At 47.3% G+C, this 19,332-nt stretch overlaps 1 protein-coding gene and 1 long non-coding RNA gene across 7 annotated transcripts in view; one reads left to right on the top strand and one right to left on the bottom strand.

Annotated features, from left to right (window-relative positions):
* The window catches only part of LOC125720381 (ankyrin-2-like), a 44,674-nt gene that overhangs the window by 4,874 nt on the left and 20,468 nt on the right, over window positions 1–19,332 (top strand). For 3 of the 6 annotated variants that reach the window (XM_048995717.1, XM_048995716.1, XM_048995711.1), the window contains exons 2-35: window positions 3,547–3,648; window positions 4,847–4,945; window positions 5,055–5,153; window positions 5,233–5,331; window positions 5,405–5,590; window positions 6,728–6,751; window positions 7,755–7,853; window positions 8,081–8,179; window positions 9,472–9,570; window positions 9,668–9,865; window positions 9,989–10,087; window positions 10,168–10,266; window positions 10,357–10,455; window positions 10,554–10,751; window positions 10,996–11,094; window positions 11,320–11,418; window positions 13,429–13,626; window positions 13,825–13,923; window positions 14,016–14,114; window positions 14,208–14,306; window positions 14,807–14,905; window positions 15,034–15,106; window positions 15,295–15,436; window positions 15,787–15,874; window positions 15,956–16,056; window positions 16,164–16,199; window positions 16,283–16,507; window positions 16,838–16,936; window positions 17,339–17,493; window positions 17,583–17,794; window positions 17,951–18,155; window positions 18,312–18,408; window positions 18,627–18,855; window positions 18,930–19,055. In XM_048995717.1, the coding sequence (XP_048851674.1) occupies window positions 3,547–3,648; window positions 4,847–4,945; window positions 5,055–5,153; window positions 5,233–5,331; window positions 5,405–5,590; window positions 6,728–6,751; window positions 7,755–7,853; window positions 8,081–8,179; window positions 9,472–9,570; window positions 9,668–9,865; window positions 9,989–10,087; window positions 10,168–10,266; window positions 10,357–10,455; window positions 10,554–10,751; window positions 10,996–11,094; window positions 11,320–11,418; window positions 13,429–13,626; window positions 13,825–13,923; window positions 14,016–14,114; window positions 14,208–14,306; window positions 14,807–14,905; window positions 15,034–15,106; window positions 15,295–15,436; window positions 15,787–15,874; window positions 15,956–16,056; window positions 16,164–16,199; window positions 16,283–16,507; window positions 16,838–16,936; window positions 17,339–17,493; window positions 17,583–17,794; window positions 17,951–18,155; window positions 18,312–18,408; window positions 18,627–18,855; window positions 18,930–19,055 (4,179 nt within the window). Of the gene's footprint in view, window positions 1–3,546; window positions 3,649–4,846; window positions 4,946–5,054; window positions 5,154–5,232; window positions 5,332–5,404; window positions 5,591–6,727; window positions 6,752–6,879; window positions 7,385–7,754; window positions 7,854–8,080; window positions 8,237–9,471; window positions 9,571–9,667; window positions 9,866–9,988; window positions 10,088–10,167; window positions 10,267–10,356; window positions 10,456–10,553; window positions 10,752–10,995; window positions 11,095–11,319; window positions 11,419–13,428; window positions 13,627–13,824; window positions 13,924–14,015; window positions 14,115–14,207; window positions 14,307–14,806; window positions 14,906–15,033; window positions 15,107–15,294; window positions 15,437–15,786; window positions 15,875–15,955; window positions 16,057–16,163; window positions 16,200–16,282; window positions 16,508–16,837; window positions 16,937–17,338; window positions 17,494–17,582; window positions 17,795–17,922; window positions 18,156–18,311; window positions 18,409–18,626; window positions 18,856–18,929; window positions 19,056–19,332 lie in introns of those variants that run through there. The other 3 variants (XM_048995713.1, XM_048995714.1, XM_048995715.1) reach the window with 3 other exon arrangements.
* Window positions 8,333–9,142, bottom strand: LOC125720383 (uncharacterized). The gene is made up of 3 exons (XR_007385435.1): window positions 9,108–9,142; window positions 8,877–9,050; window positions 8,333–8,363 (listed from the first exon to the last, which is right to left on the bottom strand). It is a non-coding gene; the product is annotated as an uncharacterized LOC125720383 (long non-coding RNA).

The raw sequence follows: 19,332 nt of genomic DNA, 5'->3' as shown, positions 1-19,332 counted from the left end.
TTAAGAGGAGGGTGGTGCTTGTAATCAGTGTTCTTCCACTGTTAACCATGGTTGCCTGCAAGGAAACACATGCAGTCATCATTGCTTTGCACAAATAGGGCTTCACAGGCAAGGATATTGCTGCTAGTATGACTGCACACCAAAGTCAACCATTTATCGGATCATCAAGAACTTCAATGAGAGAGGTTCAATTGTTATGAAAAAGGCTTCAGGGTGCCCAAGAAAGTCCAGCAAGCACCAGGACCGTCTCCTGAATTTGATTCAGCTATGGGATCGGGGCACCACCAGTGCAGAGCTTGCTAAGGAATAGCAGCAGGCAGGCGTGAGTGCATCTGCAGGCACAGTGAGGCCAAGCCTTTTGGAGGATGGCCTGATGTCAAGAAGGGCAGCAAAGAAGCCACTTCTGTCCAAGAAAAACGTCATGGACAGACTAATATTTTGCGGGAGGTAAAGGGATTGGACTGCTGAGGACTGGGGTAAAGTCACTTTCTCAGATGAATCCCTTTTCTGATTGTTTTGAGGCATCTGGAAAAAAGTTTGTCCGGAGAAGAAAAGGTGAATGCTACCATCAGTTCTGAGTCGTACGAACAGTAAAGCATCCTGAGACCGTTCATGTGTAGGGTTGCTTCTCAGCCAAAACATCCTCCGAAAGCAACTTCTCCCAACCATCCAAGAACAGTTTGATGAACGATGCCTTTTCCAGCATGATGGAGCACCATGCCATAAAGCAAAAGTGATAACTAAGTGGCTCGGGGAACAAAACACCAACATTTTAGGTCCATGGCCAGGAAACTTTGCAGATCTTAATCCCATTGAGAACTTGTGGTCAATCCTCAAGAGGCAGGAGGAGAAACAAAAACCCATAAATTCTGACAAACTCCAAGCATTGATTATGCACAAATGGGCTGCCATCAGTCAGGATTTGGCCCGGAAGTTGATTGACAGCAGACCGGGGCGAATTGCAGAGGTCTTGAAAAAGACGGGCCAACACTGCAAATACTGACTCTTTGCATAAACTTGGCAATGGAATTTTCAATAAACCCCTTTGACATTTATGAAATGCTTGTAAATATACTTCACTATACCATAGAAACATCTGACAAAAAGATCTACAAACACTGCTGCAGCAAAATTGTATCATTCTCAATAATGTACAGCCGGGGGCACACTGCTCTGCAGGGTGCCGGTGTTACTGGTAATGGAGGATGACCTATCGTCACCAGTTCACCCTTGCTGGGGTCTAGCAGTGAGCGAGGCCAAGATCCAGCTGCAGAGTGAGGAACTATGGCTAAAGTCTAGGAGCTCAGCAACACTATGGGATGGAATGTTGCTGCTGAAGACTGAGCATAACATAGTAGCTTTTATTTTACAGGTGAGATGGAGTGATGTAGACAGCAATGGAGATCTCTAGTGGATGATCTCTAGCGTCTTTAGCAGACCTGTTGCAGCAGTAGGCAAACTGTAGTGGGCCTGGTTAAATTGTACAGTATGGTGTCCTTACTGTGCCTTTGAAAGCACTTATTTTTGTGATGCGGGAGAGTGCCACTGAGCAGCAATCGTTAAGGCAGTCTGTTTTGGTTGTCTTTGGAACAGGGGTGACTGGGATAGTTGACTCTCTCAGAGAGGCATTAAAAATGACAGTAAACACAGCTGCTAGCTGGTCGCAGCAGGTTTTTAAAACGCGTGCAGAAACTCTATCCAGCCCGCCACCTTGCGGGGCTGTAGTCGGTTGGAAGACCTCCTCCTGTCGCTCATGGAGACTGTCATTGGGTTCTCCTTTGAGGGGTTGGTACTGTAGATACTGTATAGTACAATACACTGTTCCTATGTAATTGGTACCAAACTAATGACATAATTTTTAAATTTGGCAGGTTAATATCTCCTGTGATTCAGTGCTCACTGGATAGCTGGTCTGCTCAGACTTTTCTGTCTATAGATAATATGTGATGATGACCAAGGGCAGGTTTAATCATTCTTAAGTTCTAACGTTTTCTGTGTTATCTGTGTCAGCAGGACTTGTACGGTACCTGTGAATCTCTTAGCTGCTGCCCTCTGATGACTGTCTCAAAATAGGATGGCTGCATGATAGAAGGCACTTTATGCACTGCATTCCACATCATCACACCTGCATTAAAGGCTTTTTGTCCTTCTCCAAAAATGATCACAGCACTAATGCATTCATTTATACAGTGCATTAGCCTGCTCCTTTTGAGCTGCACACAATCCAAGCTGCTGTCATTAATAATGTATTGTTCTCAGACATTCTAATGAGTTTAAAACCATTTTCCCGGAATCCATTATGGGCCATTAGTGATACATACAAAACCTTAATACAGGCTATGATGGGTGTGCCTCACAGACTGATAGGCGCAATTTCATCACAGGCTGCAATGAACACTGTGCCTCGCAGGCCGATAGGCACAATTTCATCACAGGCTGCAATGAAAACTGTGCCTCACAGGCCAATAGGCACAATTTCATCACAGGCTGCAGTGAACCCTGTGCCTCACAGACTGATAGGCACAATTTCATCAGAGGCTGCAATGAACACTGTGCCTCACAGGCCAATAGGCACAATTTCATCACAGGCTGCAGTGAACCCTGTGCCTCACAGACTGATAGGCACAATTTCATCACAGGCTGCAATGAACACTGTGCCTCACAGGCCGATAGGCACAATTTCATCACAGGCTACAATAAACACTGTGCCTCTCAGGCCAATAGGTACAATTTCATCACAGGCTGCACAATTTCATGGCAGGCTGCAGTGAACCCTGTACCTCACAGGCCGATAGGCGCAATTTCATGGCAGGCTGCAGTGAACACTGTGCCTCACAGGCCAATAGGCACAATTTCATCACAAACTACAATAAACACTGTGCCTCACAGGCCGATAGGCACAATTTCATCACTGGCTACAATGAACACTGTGCCTCACAGGCCGATAGGCACAATTTCATCACAGGCTACAATAAACACTGTGCCTCTCAGGCCAATAGGCACAATTTTATCACAGGCTGCACAATTTCATGGCAGGCTGCAGGGAACCCTGTACCTCACAGGCCGATAGGCGCAATTTCATGGCAGGCTGCAGTGAACACTGTGCCTCACAGGCCAATAGGCACAATTTCATCACTGGCTACAATGAACACTGTGCCTCACAGGCCGATAGGTACAATTTCATCACTGGCTGCAGTTAACCATGTGCCTCTCAGACTAATGGACACGATCTTAACACAGGCTGTGATGAACCCTGTGCCTTGCAGACAGATGGACACAATCTCAACATAGACTTTGGTGAACCTTGTGCCTCACATTCAGATCAACATGATCCTCTTCTGTTTTATACCAATAAGCAACACTGTTGCTTGAGCTTTTGTTATGTACAGTAGTTTGGGGCAGCCATTTACAGAAAGCTACTAATTAAAAATGTTTCTTTATGACTGGAACACTGCTGCATCAACCCTAACCCTTACCATCACCACTCAACTGCTGGCATAATGATGCTGTTACACTAATGTCCACCTCTCCTGCTCTGTCCCACAGTCTGACAGCAACACAAGCTTCCTGCGAGCTGCTCGTGCAGGGAACCTGGACAAGGTGTTAGAATACCTGAAGGATGGTGTGGATATAAACACCTGTAACCAGGTAACTGTGTGACACCAGAAGGAAGGCATGGATATAAACACCTGTAACCAGGCAACCATATCACACATGAAGGAAGGGATGACTATAAACACCTGTAACCAGGAAAGCATATCACACATGAAGGAAGGGATGAATATAAACACCTGTAACCAGGTAACTGTGTGACTCTGGAAGGAAGGCATGGATATAAACGTCTGTAACCAGGTAACCATATCACACATGAAGGAAGGGATGACTATAAACACCTGTAACCAGGCAACCATGTCACACATGAAGGAAGGGATGACTATAAACACCTGTAACCAGGTAATTGTGTGACAGCAGTCTAAAGGAATGGCTATAAATACCTGCAACCAGGCAACCATATCACACATGAAGGAAGGGATGACTATATACACCTGTAACCGGGAAACTGTGTGACACCAGAAGGAAGGCATGAATATAAACACCTGTAACCAGGCAACCATATCACACATGAAGGAAGGGATGACTATAAACACCTGTAACCGGGAAACTGTGTGACACCAGAAGGAAGGCATGAATATAAACACCTGTAACCAGGCAACCATATCACACATGAAGGAAGGGATGACTATAAACACCTGTAACCAGGTAACTGTGTGACATCAGATGGAAGGTGTGGCGATAAAACCTGCAGCCAAGTTACCATGTCACACCCAAAGGAAAGCATGGCTGTAACACCTGCAGCCAGGTTACGGTATCACACCCGAAGGAAGGCATGGGTGTAACACCTGCAGCCAGGTTACGGTATCACACCCGAAGGAAAGCATGGCTGTAACACCTGCAGCCAGGTTACGGTATCACACCCGAAGGAAGGCATGGGTGTAACACCTGCAGCCAGGTTACGGTATCACACCCGAAGGAAAGCATGGCTGTAACACCTGCAGCCAGGTTACGGTATCACACCCGAAGGAAGGCATGGGTGTAACACCTGCAGCCAGGTTACGGTATCACACTTGTAACCAGGTTTGTGTTCATGCTCCATGTTATGATCCATGTTGATATACAATGATGTCATGGTGAATGGTAAGGCTAGCAAGGTAGACCAGAAGTTTTGAAAAGAATTGCAAGGGGAAGGGACAAAACCTTGAATTATGGAGCAATTGGAATATTTAACAATGCCAATGGTTTATCTACCAAGGGTGACTCCAGTGTTTTTTTCCCATTATGGTTTCAGAATGGACTCAATGCTCTGCATCTGGCAGCTAAGGAGGGTCACCTGGAGCTGGTGGAGGAGCTGCTGGACAGAGGGGCGTTTGTGGATTCAGCCACTAAGGTGGGGGCAGTGTGGGTGGGGATTGGGACAGTGGAGATTTAGCTGGCACCTAAAACATACAAGCATACCTAATACCACCAAAAAAATGCTTTTTCTGTGTTTGGCCCAGAAAGGGAACACTGCTCTCCATATTGCCTCGCTGGCTGGACAGCAGGAAGTGGCAAAGCTGCTGGTGAAGAAAGGCGCCAGTGTCAATGCCCAGTCCCAGGTTGGAGCCCTTAGTCTGAGAGCTGTCCTTGTTAGCTGTGGTTCTTGGCTGCCTTTCCTTAACTCTCCCATCCCCTCAGAACGGCTTCACCCCATTGTACATGGCGTCTCAGGAGAACCACCTCGACGTGGTGCATTACCTGCTGGAGAACGACGGGAACCAGAGTACTGCCACTCAGGTAAGTCATGTGACCAGCGGCTGTGAGGAGAGCCTGTGTATCCAGCTGAATCATCGTCTTCGCCCTCCTCTAGGACGGCTTTACCCCGCTGGCCATCGCGCTGCAGCAGGGCCACGACCAGGTGGTGGCGCTATTGCTGGAGAAAGACACCAAAGGCAAAGTGCGCCTACCTGCCCTGCACATCGCAGCCCGCAAAGACGACACCAAGGCTGCAGCCCTGCTGCTGCAGAACGACCATAATGCAGACGTGCAGTCTAAGGTGGGCGTGGCCTGTGCGGATAGAGGCATTGTGGGACAGGAAGAGCGGCTCAGTAATGACACACAAGGCAGTGGTCTTCATCCCATTGCAGGGCACACCCACACGCAAACGCAAGCACACCAACACAGTATGGGCCACTTAGAGGTAATACTTCACATACCTGCATGTCACTGAAAATAGGAGGAATCATGAACAACATGGGGAAACCACATAGACCAAAGGTGGGATTCGAACCCCCACAGGTGTGATGGGACCGCCCACAGCGCTTACATGCTTCCCAGAATGTGTGTGTGCATGTGTGTGCTGACTGAAGAGGATTATTAATGGAGATTTCAAAACTTAACTAACGTTTTATTCATTTTTGTAAGTTCTTGAATTTTTCTGGTTTGGGTCATAAATTGACAGTGAAATGGGATCTAGAGAGATTGATATGAAAAAAAAATTGTTTTTGTTTAGTGTACTGTACACGTGTGTTAGCGTGTAAGTGTGTGTGTGTGTGGTGTTCATGTGTGTTTTAGTGTGTGTAGTGTACATGTAGCTAGATGTATGTGTGTAGTGTACATACATATGTGTAGGTTATGTGTGGTAAGCGTACGTGTGCGTGTTTGAGGTGTGCGTGTGTAGTTTACATGTTTTTACTGGGTATGTATATGAAGTGAACATGCGTGTGTGTAGTGTACATGGATGTGTTTGTGTGTGCGGTGTATGTGTTTATAAATATGTGCGTATGTGTAGTGTATATGTGTACAGGTACAGGCATAGGTGTAGTATATGTGTGTATGTAGTGTATATGTGTACAGGTACGTGCATATGTGTAGTATATGTGTGTATGTAGTGTATATGTGTACAGGTACATGCATATGTGTAGTATATGTGTGTATGTAGTGTATATGTGTACAGGTACATGCATATGTGTTGTATATGTGTGTATGTAGTGTATATGTGTACAGGTACGTGCATATGTGTAGTATATGTGTGTATGTAGTTTATATGTGTACAGGTACATGCATATGTGTAGGGTACATGGGTGTGTTAGTGTGTATGTAGTGTATGTGTGTATATGTACGTGCATAAGTGTCGTGTACATGCTTGTGTTGTTAACGCATCTTTTTTCATCCCTGCCTGCTGCTGAACCAGATGATGGTGAACAGGACGACGGAGGTACAGCCAGTTACTGTGTGTTTGCACGCATGCCCACATCACCGTGCTGTACCCGCTGCCCTGCTGCCCCGGCGCTCTGCCACGCTCCCCATCACGCCTGCTGCTGCTGTGTTGCGCTGATGTTTTGCTGAGCATTTGGAAAGCGGTCTGTCAGCCCTGCATGGCACCTGCAATTAGCGACTAGAGCCCCCTGTTCCTTTTCATTTCTTTCTTTTCAGTTGATATCAACACTTTTTTGTCACTTCCTGGGTTGGAGTCCTAGCATCCACAAGATACATGGTACCATTATATCCCTATAAAAGTGTACATTTGACAGTAAAACACAATCTTTTTCAGTATTCTGTAGTTTCATTAGCTTTGCCGTAGAAATACATGAGTAGCTATACATTTTGTAAGATGATATTTAATAATTAATGATATTTAATTATTATTAGAAAAAAAGATTGAAAATATCTCCCTTTTCTAACAGTATTTTAAACCTAGCCATTGCACCGAAGTGTAATGCTTCATATCATTGCATGTTACACAGCGGTAATGCGTTCATATTTTGAATACTTTTGTAGTTACAGTATTTTTCATAATTTGCAAATATGTTTTTACATTAAATCGGACCATTTTTGTCAGAATGGAAAGGTAAGGCGATGCCTCCACTGAATTACAACGCATAAATAAGTCCATAAAACTGTAACATGGTTACTAATGTGATGTAGTCTCTAGAAACACATTTCTCTGGTTGTATTTTTCATATATTCTACATACATATAATCATAAACCCTTTTATTGTTATCATGTCTTTTCATTTTGATGTAACATTTATTATTTTGATCGTGAGGCTATCGTTTGCATGGTACTGTTAAATGATATTTAGTTATGGTTCTGTTTGAATGATCCTAATAAGTGTACATTTAGCCTTTATGTGGCAGCTGCATGTGGATCATGATAACTGTGGCTTTGCCGAGGCTTGTAACTCCAACATTCTCATCATTGCTTCTTCTTCTTCCAGAGCGGGTTCACTCCTCTGCACATCGCTGCTCACTATGGCAACGTGAATGTTTCCACGCTTCTCCTGAACCGTGGGGCAGCGGTGAACTTTACTGCGCGGGTATGAGTCTGCCTGTCTAACCCAGCAAATAGTCTGTCTAACTACAATGGGTGTTAGTGCCTGTTCTCAAGTCGTGAGCCTGGAAGGTCTCGTAAACACGCCTCTCAGTCAGTCACTGTAGGTCATAGCTTCAACATGGCCTGAAGGTATGTAGTCTGGTCCTCTCTCAATCTTGATGGAGGAGAGGAGGTGGTTTTGGAAGATGACAATGTGTTTCCCCCTCTCAGAATGGGATCACACCCCTCCATGTGGCCTCCAAGCGTGGAAACACCAACATGATCAGCTTACTGCTGGACCAGGGGGGTCAGATTGATGCCAAGACTCGTGTGAGTGCATCCTACGGCCACCTGAAGCTGCCTTGTGTGTGACCTATCCTGTCCTGTGTGAGTGCATCCTATGATCACCTGAAGCTGCCTTGTGTGTGACCTGTCCTGTCCTGTGTGAATGCATCCTATGATCACCTGAAGCTGCCTCGTGTGTGACCTGTCCTGTGTGAGTGCATCCTGCAGCCTCCTGAAGCTGCCTCTTGTGTGACCTGTCCTGTCCTATGTGAGTGCATCCTATAACCACCTGAAGCTGCCTTGTGTGTGACCTGTCCTGTCCTATGTGAATGCATCCTATAACCACCTGAAGCTGCCTCGTGTGTGACCTGTCCTGTCCTATGTGAGTGCATCCTATAACCACCTGAAGCTGCCTTGTGTGTGACCTGTCCTGTCCTATGTGAGTGCATCCTATAACCACCTGAAGCTGCCTTGTGTGTGACCTGTCCTGTCCTATGTGAATGCATCCTATAACCACCTGAAGCTGCCTCGTGTGTGACCTGTCCTGTCCTATGTGAGTGCATCCTATAACCACCTGAAGCTGCCTTGTGTGTGACCTGTCCTGTCCTATGTGAGTGCATCCTATAACCACCTGAAGCTGCCTTGTGTGTGACCTGTCCTGTCCTGTGTGAGTGCATCCTATGATCACCTGAAGCTGCCTCGTGTGTGACCTGTCCTGTCCTATGTGAGTGCATCCTATAACCACCTGAAGCTGCCTCGTGTGTGACCTGTCCTGTCCTATGTGAGTGCATCCTATAACCACCTGAAGCTGCCTCGTGTGTGACCTGTCCTGTCCTATGTGAGTGCATCCTATAACCACCTGAAGCTGCCTCGTGTGTGACCTGTCCTGTCCTATGTGAGTGCATCCTATAACCACCTGAAGCTGCCTCGTGTGTGACCTGTCCTGTCCTGTGTGAGTGCATCCTATAACCACCTGAAGCTGCCTTGTGTGTGACCTGTCCTGTGTGAATGCATCCTGCAGCCACCTGAAGCTGCCATGTGTGTGTGACCTGTCATGTGTGAATGTGTCCTGCGGCCACTGGAAGCTGCCTTGTGTGTGACCTGTCCAGTGTGAGTGCACCCTGCAGCCTCCTGAAGTGGTATCAAGGACGTGCATACATTTTGCTACAGTTTTTTGTAAATAAATAGAAAAAAATGAATGCAATTATTTGCATTCAGGGTATCTAGAGCAGATTGTGTGCAGCTCATGGCCTGTGGTCCTGCTCATTCACTCTGCTCCATTGCTACCCTCACTATGTGTCCTGCTTTAACTGCCCTGTCTGCCTGTCCCACATCAGGATGGCCTGACACCCCTGCACTGTGCAGCCAGAAGTGGACATGCACCAGCAGTTGAGATGCTGCTGGAGAGAGGAGCTCCTCTCCTGGCCAGGACAAAGGTACCACGGTGTGCACATATACAGACACTCACCGATATCCAGCATGTGCCTTGTGTATTATTTCACCACCACTATCATCTTGACCTCTGCTCCACAGAATGGGCTGTCCCCACTACACATGTCTGCCCAGGGTGACCACGTGGAGTGTGTCAAGCACCTGCTTCAGCACCAGGCACCTGTTGATGATGTCACACTGGACTACTTGACAGCACTGCATGTGGCAGCGCACTGTGGCCATTACCGAGTCACCAAGTTACTCCTGGACAAGAAGGCTAATCCCAATGCCCGTGCTCTGGTACCACTTTCCTGGTTCTGGTTTGGGTTGAGTGGTTTTGGTTTAGTTTGGGTTTAACCCGGGAACATTCGTAATGTACTTCTGAAGCTTCGGTGCTGACTGTCTCACTGTGTTTTCGAGCAGAACGGCTTCACTCCACTGCACATCGCGTGCAAGAAGAACAGGGTCAAGGTGATGGAGCTGCTGGTGAAGTACGGCGCTGCCATTCAGGCCATCACAGAGGTACGGCATCCACAGCGGCTGATCAGAGCGTCGTTGACGGTCTTCAGTGCAGCCGCTGACGCTTCTGCTCTCGCTTGCAGTCCGGCCTCACGCCCATCCACGTATCTGCCTTCATGGGGCACCTGAGCATCGTGCTTCTCCTGCTGCAGAACGGGGCATCGCCGGACATCTGCAACATTGTAAGTCACCTTCAGCTTAAGCACATCCCTACAGGTGTATCCTTCGACAGGTGCGTGTGCCTTTATTCCTGCCCTTGCTTGTTTCTGCAGCGCGGGGAGACGGCGCTGCACATGGCCGCTCGCGCGGGGCAGCTGGAGGTGGTGCGCTGTCTGCTGAGGAATGGAGCTCAGGTTGATGCCATAGCTCGGGTGAGACCCTTCACATGACACACGTGTACTCATGCATAACATTCTGTATGTGTGTGTGTGTTTGCATTCCTCGCTCAATGCTGCTCCTTTTCCGGCAGGAGGAGCAGACCCCTCTTCACATCGCAGCTCGCCTGGGGAAGACTGATATCGTCCAGCTGCTACTCCAGCACATGGCCCACCCAGACGCCTCCACGGCCAGCGGCTACACCCCTCTGCACATCTCCGCCCGTGAGAACCAGCTGGAGGCAGCCGCTGTTTTGCTGGAGGCTGGTGCCTCACACTCTCTGTTCTCCAAGGTGGGCATCACAGCCGTGGATAAGAATGAAACATGGCACCAATAAAAGAGAAAATGTGCGAGAGAGCACCCCCTGCTGGACAAAGGTGTAACATTTTCTATTCGTGGTCTATAGACCATGACTTCGGAGTAAGAGGTTAAGAAGTTAAAAACGTGGAGTTAAAAATATGATCGTCATTCACTTAAAGAGATATGAATGTGAGCATAATTTATAGCGCTATTTCTACTTTTCACTCGCCCCACAGAAAGGATTTACCCCCCTGCATGTCGCTGCTAAGTATGGAAGCCTGGAGGTGGCAAAACTTCTGCTGCAGAGGCGAGCGTCCCTTGACGCTGCCGGAAGTGTAAGCGCAGCTGCCTTCTTAGACATCATGCATTTCATAGAAAAAATGTTTAATTCGAGTCTAGCGTCATAATCTGATTTTTATCTACATGCATATGTTTCGATACAATTTCAATTAAATTAACTTAAAAATTACTGATGTACACTGCGAAGCCCTTTATAATATTATATAATTGATAACTGCGCCAGCTCACAGCCTCAAAGTCTTGTTCCTTCATTCATACAGAATGGGCTGACTCCTCTTCACGTTGCTGCCCACTATGACAACCAGGAGATGGTGCTGTTGCTATTGGACAAGGGTGCCTCACCTCACGCCACAGCCAAGGTAAGAGGATGCCCATGTCCGGCACATGAGAGAGGTCGGGTTTGTGCTCGCGGGATGTGCATATTTCATATATAACATATGTAACAGTTCATGTAACGTTTCACTATAGCCATGTTTTGCAACTTGTCAGCATCACGCTTTCAGTCACTTTACAAACATGCACTTGACTTATATACTTTGTACTCATTTTGTGGGCTGTATTCGGGTCTTATGTTTACATTCTACACACTTGCATTGTAGCAGAGCTACCGCGATTAGGCCAAGTAGTCGATGACGTTGACATCAATATTTTAGATCGACGCATTTTTTACCAATCCTGCCACCAACCCCCAAGTTTTTCGTTTTAGTTGGAGGACGTCCTTATAGGGCTGGATGTAGCTTAACGTCATACCCGGAACATAATTACGGGAGTGGTTCAAATTATCAGAAAACAAAAAAGGTTTTTTTACACTGTGCAAAGTGCGACGGCTTACCACAGCGGTACTAGCGCTATGCACGAGCACCTGAAGAAACACACAGGCGCTGCTCTAGACAGCTAGAATATGCAAAACCGCCTGTTGTCTATTCATGTTTCTTAAATTATCATTAGTACGGAGAGATTTTTAAAACCTTCTGTCCTTGTAGTTGCTAAATACACTCATTAAAGCCATAAATGTGTCTGTCTGCTACATTAGAATAGCCACTGAATAAGTGTTTGTGAAAATGTTTAGACTACAATCTGGGTTTATTCTACGTGGATTGACAGTATGAATGTGCGCGTTGAAATTGGGACCAGTGTCGTTATGGTAAACTAAAACTGAAACGAAAACGGACACTACATAAAAGAAAATAATTCTTGAACTGAAATAAAAATGAAAATCATATACAAAAAACGTGTCGGATTTTTTCAATGGCACATACAGTTTGTTGCTCTGGAAATGAAATTAACTTAAGCTGTCAAATGGGTCTTCTGGAGGAAAATTAATCGTTGACATTAATCGACCAATCGGTACAATTAATAGATTATAGATTAATCTATAGAAAATGGTCTTTAGTGGCACTTCTTGCTTACACCCTGCACCCATGGTACACAGTGTCCTCAAATGAGTGTTTTGGTACTCACAATTTACATCCTTGATTTATACCCATGTCACTTTGCTTATTTATTACATTTTTGGGTAATACTGATAACTCACAAACTGGTTCCTAATTAGCGACTTAGTAATAATACATCCATCCATTTTCCAAACTGCTTATCCTACTGGGCCGTAGGGAGTCCGGAGCCTATCCCGGAAGCAATGGGCACGAGGCAGGGAACAACCCAGGATGGGGGGCCAGCCCATCGCAGGGCACACTCACACACCATTCACTCACACATGCACTCTTATGAGTAATTTAACAAGTCCAATTAACCTCAGCATGTCTTTGGACTCTGGGGGCAAACCAGAGTCCCCAGAGGAAACCCCACAACGACATGGGGAGAACATGCAAACTCCACACACATGTGACCCAGGCGGAGACTCGAACCCGGGTCCCAGAGGTGTGAGGCAACAGTGCTAACCACTGCACCACCATGCCGTCCCAGTAGTACTTCAGTTACTATTGAAATACAAATACAGTAGCTACTTGAGATAAAAGATGCATTAGGTTCATTAGCAATGAACAAACATGAGATCATTATTTCACTTTTTGTGTTATTGATTATTTATGCCTTCAGCAGTTCACAAAGGTTTACAGAATTATAAGTTCATGATAAATTAAGAGCATTATAGCATGTTATTTCTGCCCTGCCATGTGCAGTGTTGCTCATTCTCTAACACTGCAGTCCACTTTCTGGGAAATTCTGACCCACCAACCCGTCTGTCTGTCTATTTGTCTGTATATCCATCCATCCCTCTGTCCATCTGTTGACTTTCCGTTTGTCTGTCCATCTGTCTCCCTCTGTGTCTGTCTGTCCACCATTTGCCCGTTTCTATCTGACTTCCGTTTGTCTGTCTGTCCGTCCGTCCGTCTCTCTTTCTGTCTCTCCAGAACGGCTACACTCCGCTGCACATCGCAGCTCGGAAGAACCAGATGGACGTAGCAGCGGCACTGATCCGGCACGGTGCCTCCACCAGCTCCGTCAGCAAGCAGGGGGTCAGCCCGCTGCACCTGGCCTCCCAGGAGGGCCACGCCACCATGGCCTCACTGCTGCTGCGCAACAACGCACATGTCAACGCGGCTGCCAGGGTAGGTCAGCTCGTCTGACCTGCTTCCCAGCAGTCTCTGCTCTTGGATTCCTCTCCTGACTGCTCACTGATTGCTTACTTACCATTTGGACAGTTTCTACTTGACTTTCAGTAGTACTGACATGCACTTCATCTAAGATTAGTAGCTGACTGGCTGTGGTTACTGATCAGCCATGATTCGTCCGTCCTGCTTTCACAGAATGGCCTGACCCCCCTGCATTTAGCTGCCCAGGAGGACAAAGTCAGCGTGGCAGAGATACTCACGAAAAACGGCGCAAACATCGAGCAGCAAACTAAGGTATCGTTTTTGTAGAACTGTATTCCGTAAAACAAGAAAACTTTGAGTTTTCTTTTAATTTGACAGTCTCCCTCTTGTACTCTGTGCACTAGATGGGCTACACACCCTTGATTGTAGCATGTCACTATGGAAATATGAAGATGGTGAATTTCCTGCTGCAGCATGATGTCAATGTGAATGTTAAAACCAAGGTAGGCTTCCTTCAGTGTTCCGTTCTGGAATGCAAGTCCAACAGGGATAGCAGAGCAGCTTGGAGGAATAATCTTCCTTCTATCATCCTTTAGAATGGATACACCCCCCTTCACCAAGCAGCACAGCAGGGAAACACACACATCATTAGCCTGCTTTTGGAGTGTGGGGCCAAACCCAATGTCATGACTGTGGTGAGTATGAACTCATACACATACACTCCCAAACCCCAACCCTAACTATAACCGTAGCCTAACCCTAACCCAATGCCATGACTGTGGTGAGTATGAACTCATACACATACACTCCCAAACCCCAACCCTAACTATAACCGTAGCCTAACCCTAACCCAATGCCATGACTGTGGTGAGTATGAACTCATACACATACACCCCTTAATCCAAACCATAACGATAACTATAACCATAATCCTAAATCGGGGACATGGGACAGTTTGAAATATGATATTAAATCGAGTGAACCTGTGGTTTCCTGTTACACAGGAGCCCTGAGTAATTATAGAAAGAGGTTTTGATGCTTGAAAAAGCTTAAACCTTTGTATCCCTAACCCTAGATATAGTTGGCTAACCCAAACCCTAACACATTGCTATGACTATAGTGAGTATGAACTGACATACTCACAGGTAACATAAGCAGATACACAGATGCAGCCCATATTTTTGTGCCTTCATAGAGTGGAAACACAGCCCTGTCCATCGCTAAGCGGTTGGGCTACATCTCAGTTGTGGACACCCTGAAGATGGTCACTGAGGAGGTCATCACCACGAGCACGGTGAGGGCCAGCTAAAACAAACAGTCTGCAGCTATTGCTGCTGATTTTAGGTTGCACCCAGCAGAGGCTGACTCTCTCGTCCTGTGTTTGTCTTTTCCTGCGCTCGCATGCCGCATGTTCCTCGTCAGACCGTGACAGAGAAACACAAGCTGAACGTCCCGGAGACCATGACTGAAGTGCTTGATGTGTCTGATGAGGAAGGTGAGTCAGCCGGGTCGCCACGTGCTGCCATGTCACTGCTTTCTGTGTAAGTGGTGCATCATGGGCAATGAAGTTTCAGCAAGGTACTCTCTTGGCACAACGATGGGCGTCAGGGTTATTGTCATTCTTAATTAGATGGTAAGATGAGAGTTCCGCCATGCTTCCCAGCATCACCCTATGCTTCCCAGGGGAAGACACAATGATGGGGGATGGGGGTGAGTACCTGCGAGTGGAGGACCTGAGGGACCTGGGGGATGACTCCTTGTCCGGACATTACCTGGAGGGCTTAGACTACCTTCGCTTCAGCCTGGAAGGAGGCCAGCAGGAGAGGTTTGCTGCTTTTCACATTTGAATGTTTTCTTGCTACCTGTATGTTGGATTAGCTGTCCATCTATCTGCAGGCTGGAGGCTCAGACTGCACACTCTCCTTTGGAGTACACACCTATAGCACATTACTCACAGTCTGCACTCTCTGAGTATATCAGCTATTTTCTAAGTGATATTCTGGGCTGCTGTACTTGGGTGATATTCCTCTAACCCCTGGAGATCCCATACATAACCCTAACCGTATAACCCCTGGAGATTACATCCACCTCCCTTGCTCAAATCCCTGCTACTCCTCCTCTTTTACCTCTGTTTGCCTCTGTCACCGGAGTAACGACCAGTGTTTCGTTAATCAGTTCCAACAGGTCTCAGCTCACTTCCAGACAACAGCAACGTAATCAGAAAGGTGGAGCACTGATGGAGGACATCATCAGCAGTCAAAAGGCGAGTCACCTATTTACTAATTGCCTGGTGGATGAACGTTATCTATGCTCGACTGATGTGAATGCCATCTTTGGCCACTAGGTGGCTATTTCTTTTGAGAACCAGAAAGATTCTTACCGCTTGAGCTGGGGCATTGAAAACCTGGACAATGTGGCCCTATCCTCTGGGGCATTGCAGTCTGGGTGAGTATAATGACATTCGCAGACATACACATTGCTTCGAAATACCCTAAATGATTATTGTCCCTGCGCTCTCCTTCTCTAATGATCACTGTCTGCTCTCTTCCCAGCCACATCTCTCCGTTTCACGAACTTGACAACAGCAGGTAAAGCTCCTACTCTGACTCCCTGTCACCTGGTCCGCCTGTATTTTCGGCCTTTTCTGAACTTCCTGTACGTTTCTGCACAGCTTCTTGGTCAGTTTCATGGTGGATGCACGTGGGGGGGCCATGCGGGGGTGCCGACACCATGGTCTGCGCATCATCGTCCCCCCGCGGAAGTGCTCCGCCCCCACGCGTGTTACCTGCCGCCTGGTGAAGAGGCAGCGCCTGGCATGCATGCCCCCCCTGGTGGAGGGTGAGGCGCTGGCTAACCGGCTGGTGGAGGTGGGACCCACCGGGACACAGTTTCTTGGGTACGGCCGCGGCAGTAAGGCCTGCGAGGGCCATCCTTCTGCTCTGCTTCCTGTTGTTTGCTCTGGTTTATTAGGGTAATGGTTTAAAACAGGTTTTTTTTTAGAAGTCGATGAGTAATCGTATTAAATAATCGTGATCTCAATGTTGACCAAATAAAAATCGTGATTCTGATTTCTGCCATAAACTAGCAGCCGTAGTTGAAGATTACTGTGATTTTCTGCCAGTTTCAGGCCTCCCCCGTGCAGGATGAGCAGCCTACACAGTCGTTCCTGTCACTGCAGTAAACTGACATGTAGCCCTGGGCTCCTGGTTCTTCTCTCCCCTCTCAGGAAGCTGCATCTTCCAGCTGCTCCCCCTCCTCTTAACGAAGGAGAGAGCTTGGTCAGCCGAATCCTACAACTGGGGCCTCCCGGGACCAAATTTCTTGGGTAGGAAGCTCACCAGCTCATACTGCTGGTCCCATGTCTCCCTTTACCTCAATGTCATAGGTCCCTTTTTCACTCTATTAGTGTTTATGTCTTTATCAGTGTGTCTTTGTTCTGTTTATTGCATATGTTTGTGTCTGTTTTCGACTGTTTGAATAGTGTTCCTGAAAACGAATCCCACAAAGGTATCGTAAGAAGTTTTCCAGAACTTGTTTTGTAAATGGCAGACAGTGTGCACTGTCACATGACTGCATGCAGTCGACCTGTGGCGCTAACACCAGGGCGCTAACACTGGGGAGCTAACACCGGTTGTGCTAACACCGTGGCGGTAACACTGGGGAGCTAACACCGTGGTGCTAACACTGGGGACCTAACACTGGGGACCTAACACTGCTGTCATGGCAGACCAGTGGTGCTGGAGATCCCACACTTTGCCGCATTGCGAGGGGCAGAGAGGGAGCTGGTGACTCTACGCAGTGAAACGGGGGAGAACTGGAGGGAGCATCACTGTGAACACACTGAAGAAGAGCTCAACCAGATCCTCAACGGCATGGATGAGGGTGAGGCCCTGCGCACGAGCAGTGAGTATGCAAGTGTCTTATTGAAGGCGGCCAGTGTATCCTTCACATATTCAAATGTCAACGTGCAGAGCTGGACCCCCCAGAGGAGCTGGAGCGGCGGCGCATCTGTCGGATCATCACGAGAGACTTCCCACAGTACTTTGCGGTTGTGTCCCGGATCAAGCAGGACAGCCACCTGATGGGGCCAGAGGGCGGGGTTCTGAGAAGCAGCGTGAACCCTGAGGTCCAAGCTGTGTTCCCAGAGGGCGCACTCACCAAAAGGATCCGGGTTGGCCTGCAGGTACAGCCGCTATCCAAATGGTCGCTAATATTAGCAGTACTACGAACACAGCAAACTTCATTTTCATTAAGAAAACTACCACATTTGGCACATTACTTATGCTGTTTGGTTTACCATGTTTCTCTCAGGTACAGCTGTCTGTCCTTTGTTTCCCAGGCCCAGATCATTCCCCCTGACCTTGTGAAGAGGATTCTGGGTAATAAAGCAAGATTCAGTCCTATCGTCACCATGGAGCCCCGGAGGAGGAAGTTCCACAAGCCCATTACTATGACCATTCCTGTGCCTAAGGCTTCTGCTAACGACGGGGCCGGTGGATATGGGGCCGACCTGCTTACACTGCGGCTGCTGTGTAGCATCACCGGTACATCATCTGCACTTCTTGCCGTCACACGTTGTGAATAAACAGCGCGTCGTGGCTCTTTGGCGAGCAGAATGTTGTACCTGTGGTTTAAGTTTTAGCGTAGCAGAGGCTAGTCGCGACTGCTAACTCATTTGTGTGCTTGCCATAATCTGCCAGGCGGCACCACTCCTGCACAGTGGGAGGACATCACGGGAAGCACGCCACTCTCATTCAACAACGAGTGTGTGTCCTTCACGACGAACGTGTCAGCGAGGTAATGCTGCGGTCATAAAATCCAGCTGCTTCACAAGAATATTCATTGCATCGTTGATCGAGTGCTGAATGATGCATGATCTTTACAGTATCTATGGGCTCATGAGTGTATTGATGTTTGCCTTGTTACTTTATTGATTATTAGCCAAAATGTCTGCCTGATCTATTAACAGATAATTTGATCCATTGACGTAGCATTTGTGCAATGTGTCCCCACAGGTTCTGGCTGATTGACTGTCGACAGGTGCAGGAATCCGTGAACTTCTGCACACAGGTGTACCGAGATGTGATCTGTGTTCCCTACATGGCGAAGTTTGTTATTTTTGCCAAGACACTGAACCCCATCGAGGCACGACTTCGCTGCTTCTGTATGACCGACGACAAGATGGACAAAACCCTGGAGCAGCAGGAGAACTTCACGGAGGTGGCACGTAGCCGAGACGTGGAGGTGAGAAGGAGCCAGAGAGCCGGAGAAGTGAACCCCACCCCTACAACTTCACTAACAGATTTCGTTTGCTGCAGGTGCTAGAGGGAAAACCCATTTACGCAGACTGTTTTGGCAACTTGGTACCGCTAACAAAGACAGGCCAGCATCACATTTTCAGCTTCTTTGCATTTAAGGAGAACCGCCTGGCTCTGCTCATTAAGGTACAACGTCCCAAGAACTCTTAATGTATTAATGACAGCATTTTAACTTCCAAACATGAAGCACGTTGGGGAGTTTTGTGTTTTGTGCATTATGAAGTTTCTACTCTTGCATGGCACCGGTCAGATACAGATCTTTGGCATCTTAAGTTAAAATGGAACCCTCCATTTGTAAAATGCCTGTCTGCTATGTCCTGTCCCCAGGGGTGGAGTAATGCAGCGGTCAGTCCCATATCAGGGAAGATCAAATGGTCAAACCTAAAAAGAATCAGGCTTCCTT

Source organism: Brienomyrus brachyistius, chromosome 25, assembly GCF_023856365.1.
Source record: "Brienomyrus brachyistius isolate T26 chromosome 25, BBRACH_0.4, whole genome shotgun sequence".
In the NCBI taxonomy this organism is placed as follows: domain Eukaryota; kingdom Metazoa; phylum Chordata; class Actinopteri; order Osteoglossiformes; family Mormyridae; genus Brienomyrus; species Brienomyrus brachyistius.
Note: the sequence above shows the minus strand (reverse complement) of the source record. Positions and strands in the feature narration are given on the sequence as shown.